This window comes from Perna viridis, chromosome 5 (genome assembly GCF_037379345.1).
Source record: "Perna viridis isolate PV_CMFRI_1.1 ecotype Kerala chromosome 5, ASM3737934v1, whole genome shotgun sequence".
Lineage (NCBI taxonomy): Eukaryota > Metazoa > Mollusca > Bivalvia > Mytilida > Mytilidae > Perna > Perna viridis.
The window spans coordinates 13,991,758-14,004,640 of NC_142449.1; the positions used below are offsets into that span (position 1 = coordinate 13,991,758).

The following is a 12,883-nucleotide window of genomic DNA, read 5'->3' on the forward strand; positions in this document are numbered from 1 at the left end:
TTTCATTTTACTTTGAACAGTTGTATTATTTGGTTCAGTTTTTATCATTGATCGTTCTGTGAAACATGCTAAGGATTCAAGATAGGGCCTCTACTTTCCAAAAAGTTTACCTAGGTGGTAACGTGTCTTGAGAAGTACCAAACGTTCAAACCAAAGATAACAGTAACAAGATCTTTATTGCACATGGTTCCTTGTCTGTTTAACATGTATAAAAGTTCCAGAAAAATAAACTACTGGTATTGTAAAATAAAAATGCATAGTCTTGACTGATAAATAATACGTAACACATACAGGGGCGTAGCTGCCTATACGCAAATACGCAGTTGCGTACTTTTGGAAAAAGTAACAAAAATAAAAACACACATTTTAAAAATGAAATAAAGGTTATTTATTACATATGCATACCATGAACGTAATATAGGCTCTGAAAAACTGGCTCCAAAATCGTTAAAATTCAGGAGTTTCCCTCAGGGCTTTGCCTTGGCGGACTCACTGGGGGCCTTGAGCGACCCCCCCCCCCCCCCAAGACCCCTCGCCGTAATTTTGCGTACAACTAAAACAGGCCTAGCTACGCCCCTGACATATTAAAAAAAACTCTGGTACAAAAATAGTTAATACTGCTTAAAATACACTGTTAAATAATCCTGCATGGGAAAACCAACATTTGATAAAATAACTTCTATCTCATGTTCATCTTTTGTAGAGTATATGTAACAGGAGAAGGCTTTCCAAAAAACCCCAATTTTAATAAGCAAACACTGTCTAGTTATTGACGTTTCAAAACATTTTTTCTACATTTCCCCAGGATATTCAACTCTAACATAAGTCACAAATGAAGTTATAAGTTATAATTGCATCCTAATATTGTACCTAATATACAACTATCATCAATCCAGATTTTCGCGCCAATAGAATAACTTTTTCTCAATATCAGTAGGTTCGTATGGCTTTAAACATCTCTCAATTTTGAGTTCGTCGGCAGGGAAATGTGCTGGTATTTCTTCCTTCCATTTAATACAGCGGAAGTATTTGACGATAGCGACAGCTGGAATCCACAACACTGATGTCAGGATAAGGAAAGCTGCCACAAATTTATGTCCTGCGGGCCATGGTAAGGCAGTTGTAGCAGCCTGAAAATAGTAAAAACATTATATGTGTCTGGCAAACATATCTTTGATGCTTCGCGCATACTTTTTGAATAAGTATGATATTTAGATTAAATTGAGATTCTTGAAAGTTTATGTGCGCATAAATGTCATGGTATTGCAGGAGTTTTCTTTTTGTAAGCTACGCTAACAATTATATGTTTCGTAGTTCAGAGCAGCCGGTACTGAATTTATGTACCAACATAAGTTTAAATAATAAATTAATTTTAGTTTCTTGGAGTACTTGCAAATACTTACAGTGACAGCATTCCATGCATCATATGTGATGCCGGAAACCGCCATCTTTATTATGCTTGCTAGTAAAATCACTACAATGGCAGCCGGAGAGAGGTAACGCCACATCATAAGCCAGTAACAGTTAGGTCTTTGCCCTGTCATCAAGGCTATATCATCTCCAAACCTTAAAAGAAAAAAAATACTTGTAAAATATTCTATAAACCCCCATATAACAAACTGTCAGGAACTTAATTCATATGAACAGATTAAATAGCAAACAAAAAATTCAGATTTTGCCAGTATTAAAACTCTTAAGTTCCAGAATTTCTAGCTTTACGTAATAATGATTAAGGTTTAGTGTCTGCATGAACTAGTACTCCGTTAACTTTTATGTATGTATCAATGTAATCTTTTTGAATAAGGGTCATACATAAAAATGGCATCGAACCTCTTTAGAAGAGAACTATTTGTCTCTTGTTTCTCACCTTTTAAGTCCATAGTGATAACTAATAGCCAGGACTTCTACCAATGCTATCACCAATAAAGGAATATTGCCACTAAACTCATCAAACAGAACAAATATATAGGGACCATTCTGTGTGGCGAAACCGAATGACATCAACAGAGAAACAGCACACAAACCAGCTACAAAATAAATTATAGTAGTTTATTATCTTGCAGCACAAAATTATCATGATAGGAAGGTGAAATGATAAAAAGTATGATGAAATACTGAAATACTTTTTACTCGTTATTATTCAATGGTCTGTATATTTTTTATCCTGATTCCTTACAAAAAGTAAAACGAAAATACACTAGGTCAAGATAGTACAAAATTGAATTTTATAAATTTCAATGCGGCTTTGGATATCATATTCAGAGTTTAAATGTTTTTTTTTTATATTGTTTTTGTTTGTTTATTTGTTTGTTGAAATATTCGTGAATTTCAATATTATACCTGCAAGGATATCTTTCCTGAGATTTTTTATGAGATTCATATCAACGATCGACGTAATAACACCTTCCAGAGTACCAAACATGCTGTCCAATCCAAGGGTTAATAACATTAGGAAGAACAAGATTGACCAAAATGGTGCTGCTGGAAACTGGTTAATGGCTTCCGTAAAGGCAATGAAGGCTAATCCTGTACCTGAAGCTGACTGAAAGAAATATTTTTTCTCCTTCATTTTTATTCTTTATATATATACAACCAATACAAACTTTACAAAGTAAAAGTGAATTTTGCAAATGAAAGTGCTGTGACGTCAAAAAACGTCGGTACGCTACTTTCAGGATCCAATTTCCAGTTTGTCAGATTATTAGGCAAATATGAGATTTTTTATTTTTAAACTTGATGCAATAAAACCAATATATTTCAGCTTCTACTTCGCAATTAAATACTTGAGGGAGGGTTGAACGTGTTTAACCTCGCCACATACTTTATGTGCATGTCCCAAACAAGGAACCAGTAGTCCAGTGGTTGTCGTTTTTTCATGAACCTGTAGTCCAGTGGTTGTCGTTTTTTATGTTTATTGTTATTAGTTTTACGTTTTTTTCAATAGATTAGGTCGATTTTCGTCTTTGTATGAATGGTTTCACTTCATTTATTTTTGGGCCTTTGACAGCTTGGTCTATGGTACGGGCTTTGTCCATCATTGAAGACTGTATGGTGACCTGCTTAATTGTTTGTTGCTTGGCATTTGGTGGATGATTATCTCATTGGCAATCATACCACAACTCCTATTTTTAAATTGATATTTAATACATAATGGTGTTGAGTATACCTTTTGGAGTTCCTCTTTTAAATCACACACGGGAAGTTCCGGCATGATTCCATACTTCTGTATCCATTTACCGGACAATTTGTCAAAACTAGTGAAGACTGTTTGTGTTCCCGCAGGTGGCACAGGAATATCAGTGGTATTAAAGAGGCTCATCAGTTGGGCATTTCTGTTCATCTGGCATTCGTTAAAAGTATTGGTTGCCTTGAAACCTGCAATAACATGCAAAACGCTTAGACTCACTTTTATTTGGTCGCTATTAGTTTCGTCACAATAAGATAAATTATATTGATAAAAATGTTACTTGTCTCAGTATTTTTTTCATTTAAAAACTAACATAATTAGCATTCTACAAACATTCAAATGCTTCGTTCACGTACAATGAATGTGCATTCAATTATCGTCAATACGATTCCGATATGGCGCATTCGAATTTATCATCCTTATAAGATTATAAATAAAATAGAAAATTGCACTCAAACTGTAAGCAGATTCCCTACTGAGTGCGCATTCAATACCAATGTGGACGTCACGAAATCGCTAATTCTTCAATTGTCAATGCGATAATTACGAATTGTATTACTTATGAGATACGTGATACCTACCTAATACGGAGAATATGACAACCCCAGCAAAGACAGATGTCCCACAGTTAATGATAGATACCATCATGGCATCTCTGTAACAATTGTTACGCACTGGCATGTAGGATGAAAACGCTATCAGACCACCAAAAGCTAGCCCAAGGGAGAAGAATATCTGTGTCGCCGCTTCCAACCAAACCTGTGGATCTCCTAATCTAGAGAACTGCAGCACATAAGATAACCAAGTTATCAACTTTATCTACATAACTGTAAATACCTCATATATTAAATATAGTTAAACAATGCAGAATTTAGTTTCGTTATTTACTGGATAAGTCGCTGTCTACCCAGACAGAGTAACTTGTTAAATTATAACGCATGCTTACACCAAAAAATGGTAAACTAAAATTAGACAAATTAGGAAAACAATTTGCTTTGTACGGATCGACAGAAATGCCATTTAGTCGTAAATATCGCCGAGTTTGGTATCGAAACTGTGTATATGCTATATGTTGCCAGGAACTTTATATTACAACATCTGTTATCGTCTATAAATATAAGTTGTGCAAACAAATAGTTCTTAGATGGTCACATTGCAATATTGTGTGCAATTACTTAAATATCTCGATTTTCGAGTGTCCCAAATCCGAAACTTACATCAGGTACAAAGAAATGTTCAAGTCCGTGATGAAATCCCTCTAGTGTTACTCCTCGGAAGAAAAATATTAACAGCACTGCATATGGGAATGTCGCAGTCACGTAAACAACCTGCAAGTGAAACATATACAGTAGCTTTAATTTGTGATCAAATTTGAATAAATATGACTGATTAAGCTGCTGTTACGAAGCCTAGGTTTGCCTTTTTTCCCTACAAGATTGCAAGAAAAAGTTTACATTACTAAGAATAAAAATCGGAACAATGAAACATAGACAAAAATTGCGTAAAAACAACATGACATGCGCTTTAACGACACATATACACCATGGCACTAAGTTATACATATATATACCACAGATCTTACAAAGAAATGTCAACAAAGATACACACAGAAACAAGCAGAGAAAGAGCCCAGTTGGATTGGTTTGTGCAATTTCATAATTGTGTTAATAAGAGGTGGAACTTTACTGTGCATTTCCATTGTGGTTATGCACTGAACAAATGGTTTTCTTGTATGAAATTGTAGATAATTCATCCAACAATGCAATGACTTTCACAGAAGTTAATGTTTCTGTTCTAAATTATCATATCTTAAAACTGATGAAAGAACTAATAAAGTAGTAAGCTTATTACAATGAAACTTGTTTGTCAGTCAAGCTTCTTTTACTAATGTTATTTGTCGTTACACGACCAATAACCTAGTGTTCGAGAAACACATGATACAAAATGGGGTCGTATACACACCTTTCCCGATGATGCTATTCCCTTTACCATGCAAAGAAACACGATCAGCCAAGCAACAAACAGTGAGACTAAAATCCACCAGTTCAGGTGACCAGTATTTTCCACAGACGATGATATGTCTAAGGTCTGCCTATACCAGAAATACGTTGTGGAACTGCTTTTCTGAAAAACGAATGCTATGTGTCTTTTGAAAATATCAAACACTATATGAGGAATTATATTATGGAATGATATTATTTATTTATATGATAATATTTATCACATGATTATATAAAAACTCATTATTCCATATTTTTCCTTCGTTAAACAAAAATAGGGTATAGATATCAACTCAAAATAAATAAATTCACAATGCTATTCAGTGGGAATTGTGGAATCCAAGCCAGAGGTTAAAGCAATTAAAAACTGCAAATAATAAATTCATGAACTTTGTAAGAACTTACATTACATTCTACCGGAAGTGGATCTGGACATGCTGCCCATGGTAGTGTTGATCGGAAACTCATGACTAAGTAATACAGACACCAAGCAATAATTGTATTGTAGTAAAGCGCAACCCAGAATGAGACAAAACAACAGGCAATGCCAAGACCACCGAGGTACGGACTCACTTCGTTCCAGGCCCCAATAGCCCCCTTGCGTAGCCTTTGACCTACAGCCAGTTCAAGGTAAAACAAGGGAATACCCTCCACTGCCAACATAATAACATACGGAATCAAAAAGGCACCTGAAAATAATGAGTCTGATCAATCAGTAAAACAATTGAAACCATGTATCATAACTACATACAGATCGCCTTTAACGATTCAGTTGTAAGTATATACTAATCATGGTGATCTGATTCAGGAAATCAACGAGTATGTTTTATTTAAACTAGGCATGTCCTTATCTTCTAAGTAAAAAGACAGTGAACGATACCAATCTTTACAGTTCGAAGAATATACCAATGAAATTATTCGCAAGAGTTGGAGTTCATAAGTCATATTTCAGTTATTAACCCTAAGCCGGAAGATACTGCACAGCAGCTCTGTCGACAGAGTAGGACTTACTCTGACGGAGTTCTTCGGTCATTCCAAATGTTAGGCTCCGCCACCAACAACATTTATTTTTTGATTAACAATAACTACTAACAGAATCGCGCGAGATTCGCAAGAAAAATCAAGATACCAAAACATCATCATCTTTAGAGTTACCATTAATCCCAGCTGGATCGAATACAGTTACAGAAATAATTTTAGGCATCATGCAATATTCCGTTAGTATGCAGAAACTCAACCCGAAAAGTATTGAACTCCCACCTGACGCAAATAAAAAATCTACAGGATTGATTGAAGGCATTTATAAGAACCTATTCGCTTCATTTTTTCAGTACTTTTCCGGTCTGATATGATTTAAACAAGTGATAATGATAATATGTATTGTACTTATGTGCGCGTATTAGTCGTTTATAATTTTATACGCATATTAAAACATGAGGATCTTACCGCCACCGTTTTTCTGAGCCAAGTAGGGAAACCTCCAGACATTACCCAGTCCCACAGCGTACCCGACAACAGCTAGTATATACTGAACTTTGTTGTCCCATGTTTCCCTCGGTTTCTCCTCGTTTAAAGACAATTTATCTGCTAATAATGCATCCGTGGATAGTGCTGTACTTTCGGTATCACTTTTCCTAGAGGATTTGTCTCCGCCGGGTAAAACGCTGCCTGATTTGATACTACCCGATTCCATGGCCGATGAAAATGAATTTCTCCGTGAAGTAGACATTGGTGTTGTAGTGCCCGTCGTGAGCGTTTCTCTCGAAGCTCGCCACCCGGATGTGTCGGATTCTATCGTGTAAACGCTCGGGGCGTCCATTCCTTTGTTTATATAGCCTTTCACACCACTGTTCTTTTTGTTCTTTCTATTTACCATGATTAGGCCAATTGATTGGATCGATATATCTGTGATTGAGGTTAACCAGATCACACTGATGCGCCAATTTGTATATTACGTCAGATTGGATGGTATTATATAAATTCCGTATTAACATTAGAGAGTTCATAAAATTGAATCAGCATATATTTCCTGGTTATAGAAAATATCTACAAAAGCAACAAGAAAAAAAAAAAGAAAATACTCATTAAGTTATAAAGATGGTTAGTAACACATTGACCAAAGCTTTATATCAGAATTAAGCAAAATATTGTGAATTCATTTTAAAAATAGTAGTTGTCTTAAGATGTAGTTAAATATTTGCAAGGACTTCTATAATAAAAAACTGAAAGAAGCAACAGATACATGTAACAGGAAGTATATTTGGAAGAGACTGTTGAGCAATACAGAGTTTATATGATGAATTGGACTGGTTTCTACATAGTTGGTTTTTAAACCAAATTTCAATGACATTAGCTTCGTAATGTGATTATGACAAAAAAAAAAAAAAATGGAATACTTCAACAAGTTAATACTCCTACAACGTAGGAGGCTGGAATTACGTTCCTCCATACCCCAACCGTCAGAAAATAGCTTGCCAGACAACTCCAGCGTTAATGCTGGAGAAACCTGTAAGGTTACAGTTAACTTACAAGACACAGAAAGAACCACAACATTTAGAAAAGCCTACCTCTTTCCTTGTTCTATACAGGATGTAGTAAACTGTACACGCTTGTAACATGAGTCAATACTCATGCACCAGTGGGTTTGAACAAATAGCAAGGTTTTACTTTTTCCCCACATTACGTAAAATTATATGTATAACCATGACAATTCTACCTGTATATTACAAACGTGTTAATATGATTTTTGTGTTCCTCTTTCAATCTTCCATTTTTATCATGTATATAGCAGTAACGACGAATCTAGGGGTGAATTTCTGGAGGTCATTTAGAACTGTCAATATTGCTGGCCGAGTGGTCTAGGGCGCTGGACTTCGTGCAGGCGGTGTTGCCATAGATGTCACAGCGATACAAGTTCGAATCTCGCGGAGGGAACAACAAACAATTTGCATCGCAAATTTGACAGTTATAACATCGTTGGGAATTTTTCATATATATGTGTGTTTGTGTGTGTGTGTGTGTGTGTGTCTTGCTTTAATGCTTTTGTGTTTCTTTTTATCATCTTAGTTATTTTATTTTGTCTTGTTTGCCAGCTCTTATCATATATGCATCTTTTGTATTGTCCATCATTTATTTGCATGCTTTGTTATATTATGTCGGTCAAAAGCTCAATAGAGCTTATTTTTATTATTGTGTATTTCATGCCGACTCTAAGTAAAACTTATTTATTTATTTATTCATTTAAAAATTGAACAAACGGTAGCGTTGAAGGTCCATTACATTTGTCAAAAATCGTTGTATAAAACTCTTGTTTATAGGACTTATTCCGCATTTGAATTCTTCTAATGAGTTTCATAGTACATGTACGTACTTCAGAAGGAAAATAAGCGAGGTCCAAAATATTTACACTCATATCAAAGAAAAAGCGTCAGACCCCAATGGGAAGCAGCTGAGGACTTAAATTTTGACCCAACGGATGGAAGCAAGCATACCAGGCACATAAGACGCGTAAGACGGAAATCGCTAATATCTCTATAGAAGTTTACATTGCTCACGTTTATGTTTTTTTTTCTGTTGTGTGGTTTTATATTAGTTCTTTGTATGTGTGTTTCATAAATTGTCTTCCAATTAATTATGAATTAACTTGTTGGTGTGTTTACATATATTCCTAATTGTTCTGATTTTGAAAGGCAGAAAAGTTGCTTTTACAAATAGCACTGCCCTGGAGCGCCGAAACTCGAAGCCACTTTAATACGTATACTGTCCTAATCTTAATTTATTTGTTTTGTTTATGAAAGGCAAGAACTTTGTCGTAAGGATTTAAAATGTGTCTGAATATTTCTTATACATATAAACATCAAATGGTTTATGGTGGATCGAGGAGGGGATCTTAGTTTCTCCCCCATTGAACTCTGGGTCTTTAGCGAATAGTAGTAGAGAACAGTAATGATAAAATCAGTTTGCAGGAATTGAGGTTTGTCCTTTCTCCTTCCGAATTGAGGTTTGTCTTTTCTCCTTTCGAATTGAGGTTTGCCCTTTCTCCTTCCGAATTGGTTTGAAGAAAGTAGTAAAGAATACTTCTGTATCAAAGAATACCAGTTTGTTTGTTTGTTTGTTTGTTGGGGTTTAAGGTCCGAGCAGCAATATTTCAGCTATATTCAGACGAACTAAAGAATACTAGAGAGCAATATTTGTTAATTTAATACAAAAATACATACTCTAATTCAATGTTAATTTTCATGCAAATAAGAAATATAAGCGTTTTTTTATTTTGTTTTTTTTATTATTATTTTTTTTTTACATCTAATGATTTTAAATGTTGCACGAACTGTTTTATTTATCAAACGCTGCACCGAATTAGGCGGACCCTCCTTTGAAACAAACACAAGTACAAAACATGACCGATTTCCGGTACACTGATTTCGTCAGTCAGCTTTCTATAAATAGTAGATATTGAGTTATTTTAAATCTAAATATTTTTCTTTATATAACAATTAAATGACCAAATAAAAGAACAGTTTATGTCCAGTTTTGAGCATGCCCAACAGATGATTCACGGTATTGAACTGCGACGAGAAGACGGCATAAACTTTGCTGTGAGTAAAATCACTTTTTTTTCTAGCACGTGTGGAAATATTTCTTTTGCATTCATATCCCTTTCAAAGGCAATGTAAGCGCGAATTAAATGATATTGTATATTTTAGCAAATATGTTATTTTTAGACATGGGAATTTACACTCCAAGACGCATTATGTCCACGTCAGTACGAAAATTTCCAATAATCCGTTAGCTGCCTAGCACCAAACCAAAGAAATAAAGGCACCCACAGTTTATTGTCAATAATTCTTCAGTGATACAAATGGACACTTCTACGACATGGATTATAGTTGTTTTTAATCTTTTTACGCATTAATTTATGGTAAAAAATACCAGTATACTATGTTCCCACTGTACTAGTATTAAGAAAAAAATCTGTGGTGATTCAATTAAAAACGTCAACCTAAACCTAGTCAAAATTGTTAATAATTTAATTGTTTCCGTTTTCTTCTCTTTGACCAATTGAACCGTAGTCGGGTGTTTTGCATACGTATCATGATGTTGATCAAATTAGAAAAAAAGGCTTCGGATTGTTTAATGTTGGTTATACTTATTTTGTTAATTTTGTTAAAAGGTGGAAACATTCCATAACGATTTTTTTTCAGATATTTCCTTACAATTAACTATTCGTATTGCATGCAATATATCCATTGAGATGTTACTAACGTATTTTAATTACTGAATGTTAGAATTTCTTTTATGCCCCGACAAACAATGATAACATGATAATGATATGGTTATACAATGAGATCAAATCTTTCAAATGATTTTGTTTCAGAATCATTTTGACAGAAGAACTGTCTTCGTGAAGCGAACATCATAGCACTCAAACTGCCCAGTCAGCCAGAAGCGAACATGACACTCAACTTGTCCGGTCAGCCAGAAAATGTTTATGATATATTTGTTGTCTTCGATGACCACGATTACATTGCCAAAGATTCTATACTACCAGAGCTGACTAATCAGAATATTTCGTACTGCTCCCTGCAAGAGCACGTGCTACCAGGTGCACGTGCATTTGGTGGGTTGTTTGGTCTTGTAACCCAAGCAAAGCGGATTTTATGCATTGTTTCTAAATCTTTAGCTGGTAATGAAACTTACAAATATATGATCCAGTCAGCATGTTTCGATCCAACCATGAGACGCAAGTTTATAAATCTAATTACAGACGGCGAACTATCACATAGAAATGGTTTCTTGTGTCTCCGTCAATCACCATCAATTAAGTTCGGTGATGGCTGGGTTGCTGAACTCCAAACCGAAATGCTTACAGTCATCCCAGAGTACTGTATACTTTATACTAGGTCTGGAACATCTAATTTCGCTCTTTCGAAAGGCATTCTACTTCAACAAATGGACCTCGATTTGTATGGCGTACTGATCAAAACAAAAAATAAGAATTTCCTGATCGATATGCCCGTATTTTCTAAACACGTCGATAAACATTTAAAATACCGTGTTCCAGAAGTATGTGAGGACTGTGGCTACTTAAACCATCTGGATACCACCATCAGTCTAGGTTTCACTGATGAATTCCTCTCAAATGAGAACAGCAGGTTCGGCGACAGTGAGCTGAGTAAAGGACTATTAGAATTGATGAAGTGTGTAATGGATGCGTACAATCCACACTCAAAAAGTAACCTCTGGTCTGTTTCGTGTTCTGTTAATGGAGAGTACAGACCACCACATGCCAACTATATTAAAGACATGTTCGGCAGTGTTGTTTATGGTCTTCTAAATAAAGCAGCGAGCAAGATGGGTGTCCCATTTCTTCCTGACTTTGAAGATATTGAAAAACGAAAAGAATCACTCAGGGAAATAGCTGAAATAGAGGATGAGACAAAGCAAGATATCATCGCAAAAGCAGGGTTTGTTTGCATTGCTAAACCAGACCGCATGCAGTGCTTCCAGTGTGGCTGGCACATGCCTCTGTCTGTTATGGATCTGGATCCAATGTTGTACCATGCTAGCTATATGCCACTTTGTCCATATGTTCAGAAAAATCTCCCAAAGGAAGAGTTCCCACCTATCCGGGTACACCATAAAAAGTTCGATAACTCCGACCTTTCGACTGATGATGTGGACGAAGATTTCAAGGAGTTCGCTGAAGCTGGTTTTTATAGAAACGGGTTTGAGCAAGTGATAGAATGCATCAGCTGTGGGACGTGCATAATAGTAAATAACGCAAAGACAAACCCTTGGGAAACGCATGCCCTTTTAGCACCAGATTGCAAGTTCCTCTTAGAAAAGAAAGGGGAGGAATTTGTAAAGTCTGTCAATAGAATACGGGCGACGGACCAAGAGTCTACGATAGTCACTTATGCAATCACAGATTTCAGTTTTAATCACAGAAAAGACTGGCCAGGAATATTGTTCACACCAGATACAATATAGACGATCGATTCATAATGTGTACGTCATTTTGATTTGTATATAATTGGAACGACGACGACTGCCTGTGCACTTCAAAAAAAATGTTTTTTTTTCTGTGTTGCATTATAATAGACACGATAATAGCGGAACTAACTTCATCTACCGCGACGTATTACCAATGTGCTATATTTTATTATGGCTCCGTCATAAAAAATGTCGGACGTCAAGGTAAAGTTAATAAATTTGGATGACCTGGCGTTTGTGTCCGGACAGTATATTTTTTTTGTCGTTTGGTCTATGCTTTGATATTGGTTACGAGAATAGGTCAGCACAAGCCGTTGATCAGTAACGTTAATTCAGCTTGAACTTAGACATTAAGGTAAACTCAATGATTTTTGCATCCGATCTGAGACATGTGTCCGAGCTGTATCAGTTTTTTGTCTTTTGATATTTGGACAAGAGGAAAGCTCAGCTCAATGAATTTATGCATAAGACCGCAGAGATGGATTCTTTCTCCGTGATATCTAGTTAACATTTACACATTTCTCTAGACATGCACGTAGAGGTAGTTATACAAGAATGTTAAGCCATTCTCCTACGCGTGTAATAATACTCTTTGTACTAGAATCTCCATTATTTACGTATGTTTACTTGTTACAAGCTTTAGCTTATATAAAATATAATGTGATTCTCTTTTATTCCGTTCACTTGGTCGAAATGGCAAATT

The 12,883-nt window shown here is 35.5% G+C and overlaps 2 protein-coding genes across 4 annotated transcripts; one reads left to right on the forward strand and one right to left on the reverse strand.

Annotated features, from left to right (window-relative positions):
- Window positions 1-157: 157 nt before the first annotated feature.
- Window positions 158-7,818, reverse strand: LOC148616136 (sodium-dependent neutral amino acid transporter B(0)AT3-like). 2 transcript variants are annotated; one of them, XM_088582850.1, is made up of 11 exons: window positions 7,755-7,818; window positions 6,634-7,233; window positions 5,593-5,876; window positions 5,150-5,311; window positions 4,405-4,515; window positions 3,769-3,970; window positions 3,167-3,375; window positions 2,341-2,542; window positions 1,868-2,027; window positions 1,404-1,566; window positions 158-1,130 (listed from the first exon to the last, which is right to left on the reverse strand). In XM_088582850.1, the coding sequence occupies exons 2-11, from the start codon at window positions 7,061-7,063 to the stop codon at window positions 888-890; spliced, it is 2,166 nt and encodes a 721-aa protein (XP_088438976.1). In that variant the 5' UTR covers window positions 7,064-7,233; window positions 7,755-7,818; the 3' UTR covers window positions 158-887. The 2 variants fall into 2 exon arrangements, with proteins under 2 accessions (XP_088438976.1, XP_088438977.1); XM_088582851.1 differs by having other exon boundaries at window positions 7,717-7,788.
- Window positions 7,819-8,511: 693 nt separating this feature from the next.
- On the forward strand, window positions 8,512-12,854 carry LOC148616137 (uncharacterized). 2 transcript variants are annotated; one of them, XM_088582852.1, is made up of 2 exons: window positions 8,512-9,782; window positions 10,562-12,854. In XM_088582852.1, exon 2 carries the CDS (start codon window positions 10,639-10,641, stop codon window positions 12,175-12,177), a length of 1,539 nt encoding a protein of 512 aa, XP_088438978.1. In that variant the 5' UTR covers window positions 8,512-9,782; window positions 10,562-10,638; the 3' UTR covers window positions 12,178-12,854. The 2 variants fall into 2 exon arrangements, with proteins under 2 accessions (XP_088438978.1, XP_088438979.1); XM_088582853.1 differs by lacking the exon at window positions 8,512-9,782 and adding an exon at window positions 9,847-10,105.
- Window positions 12,855-12,883: the final 29 nt, after the last annotated feature.

What these genes read in the sequence shown, in the direction of transcription:
- LOC148616137 (XM_088582852.1), top strand. Translation starts at nt 10,639, where the DNA reads ATGACACTCAACTTGTCCGGTCAGCCAGAAAATGTTTATGATATATTT.
- LOC148616136 (XM_088582850.1), bottom strand. Translation starts at nt 7,063, where the DNA reads ATGGTAAATAGAAAGAACAAAAAGAACAGTGGTGTGAAAGGCTATATA. An exon ending in TGTCATATTCTCCGTATTAG is followed by an intron (nt 3,376 to 3,768) that starts GTAGGTATCACG and finishes ATGTTATTGCAG; the next exon opens with GTTTCAAGGCAACCAATACT. An exon ending in ATGCATGGAATGCTGTCACT is followed by an intron (nt 1,131 to 1,403) that starts GTAAGTATTTGC and finishes TACTATTTTCAG; the next exon opens with GCTGCTACAACTGCCTTACC.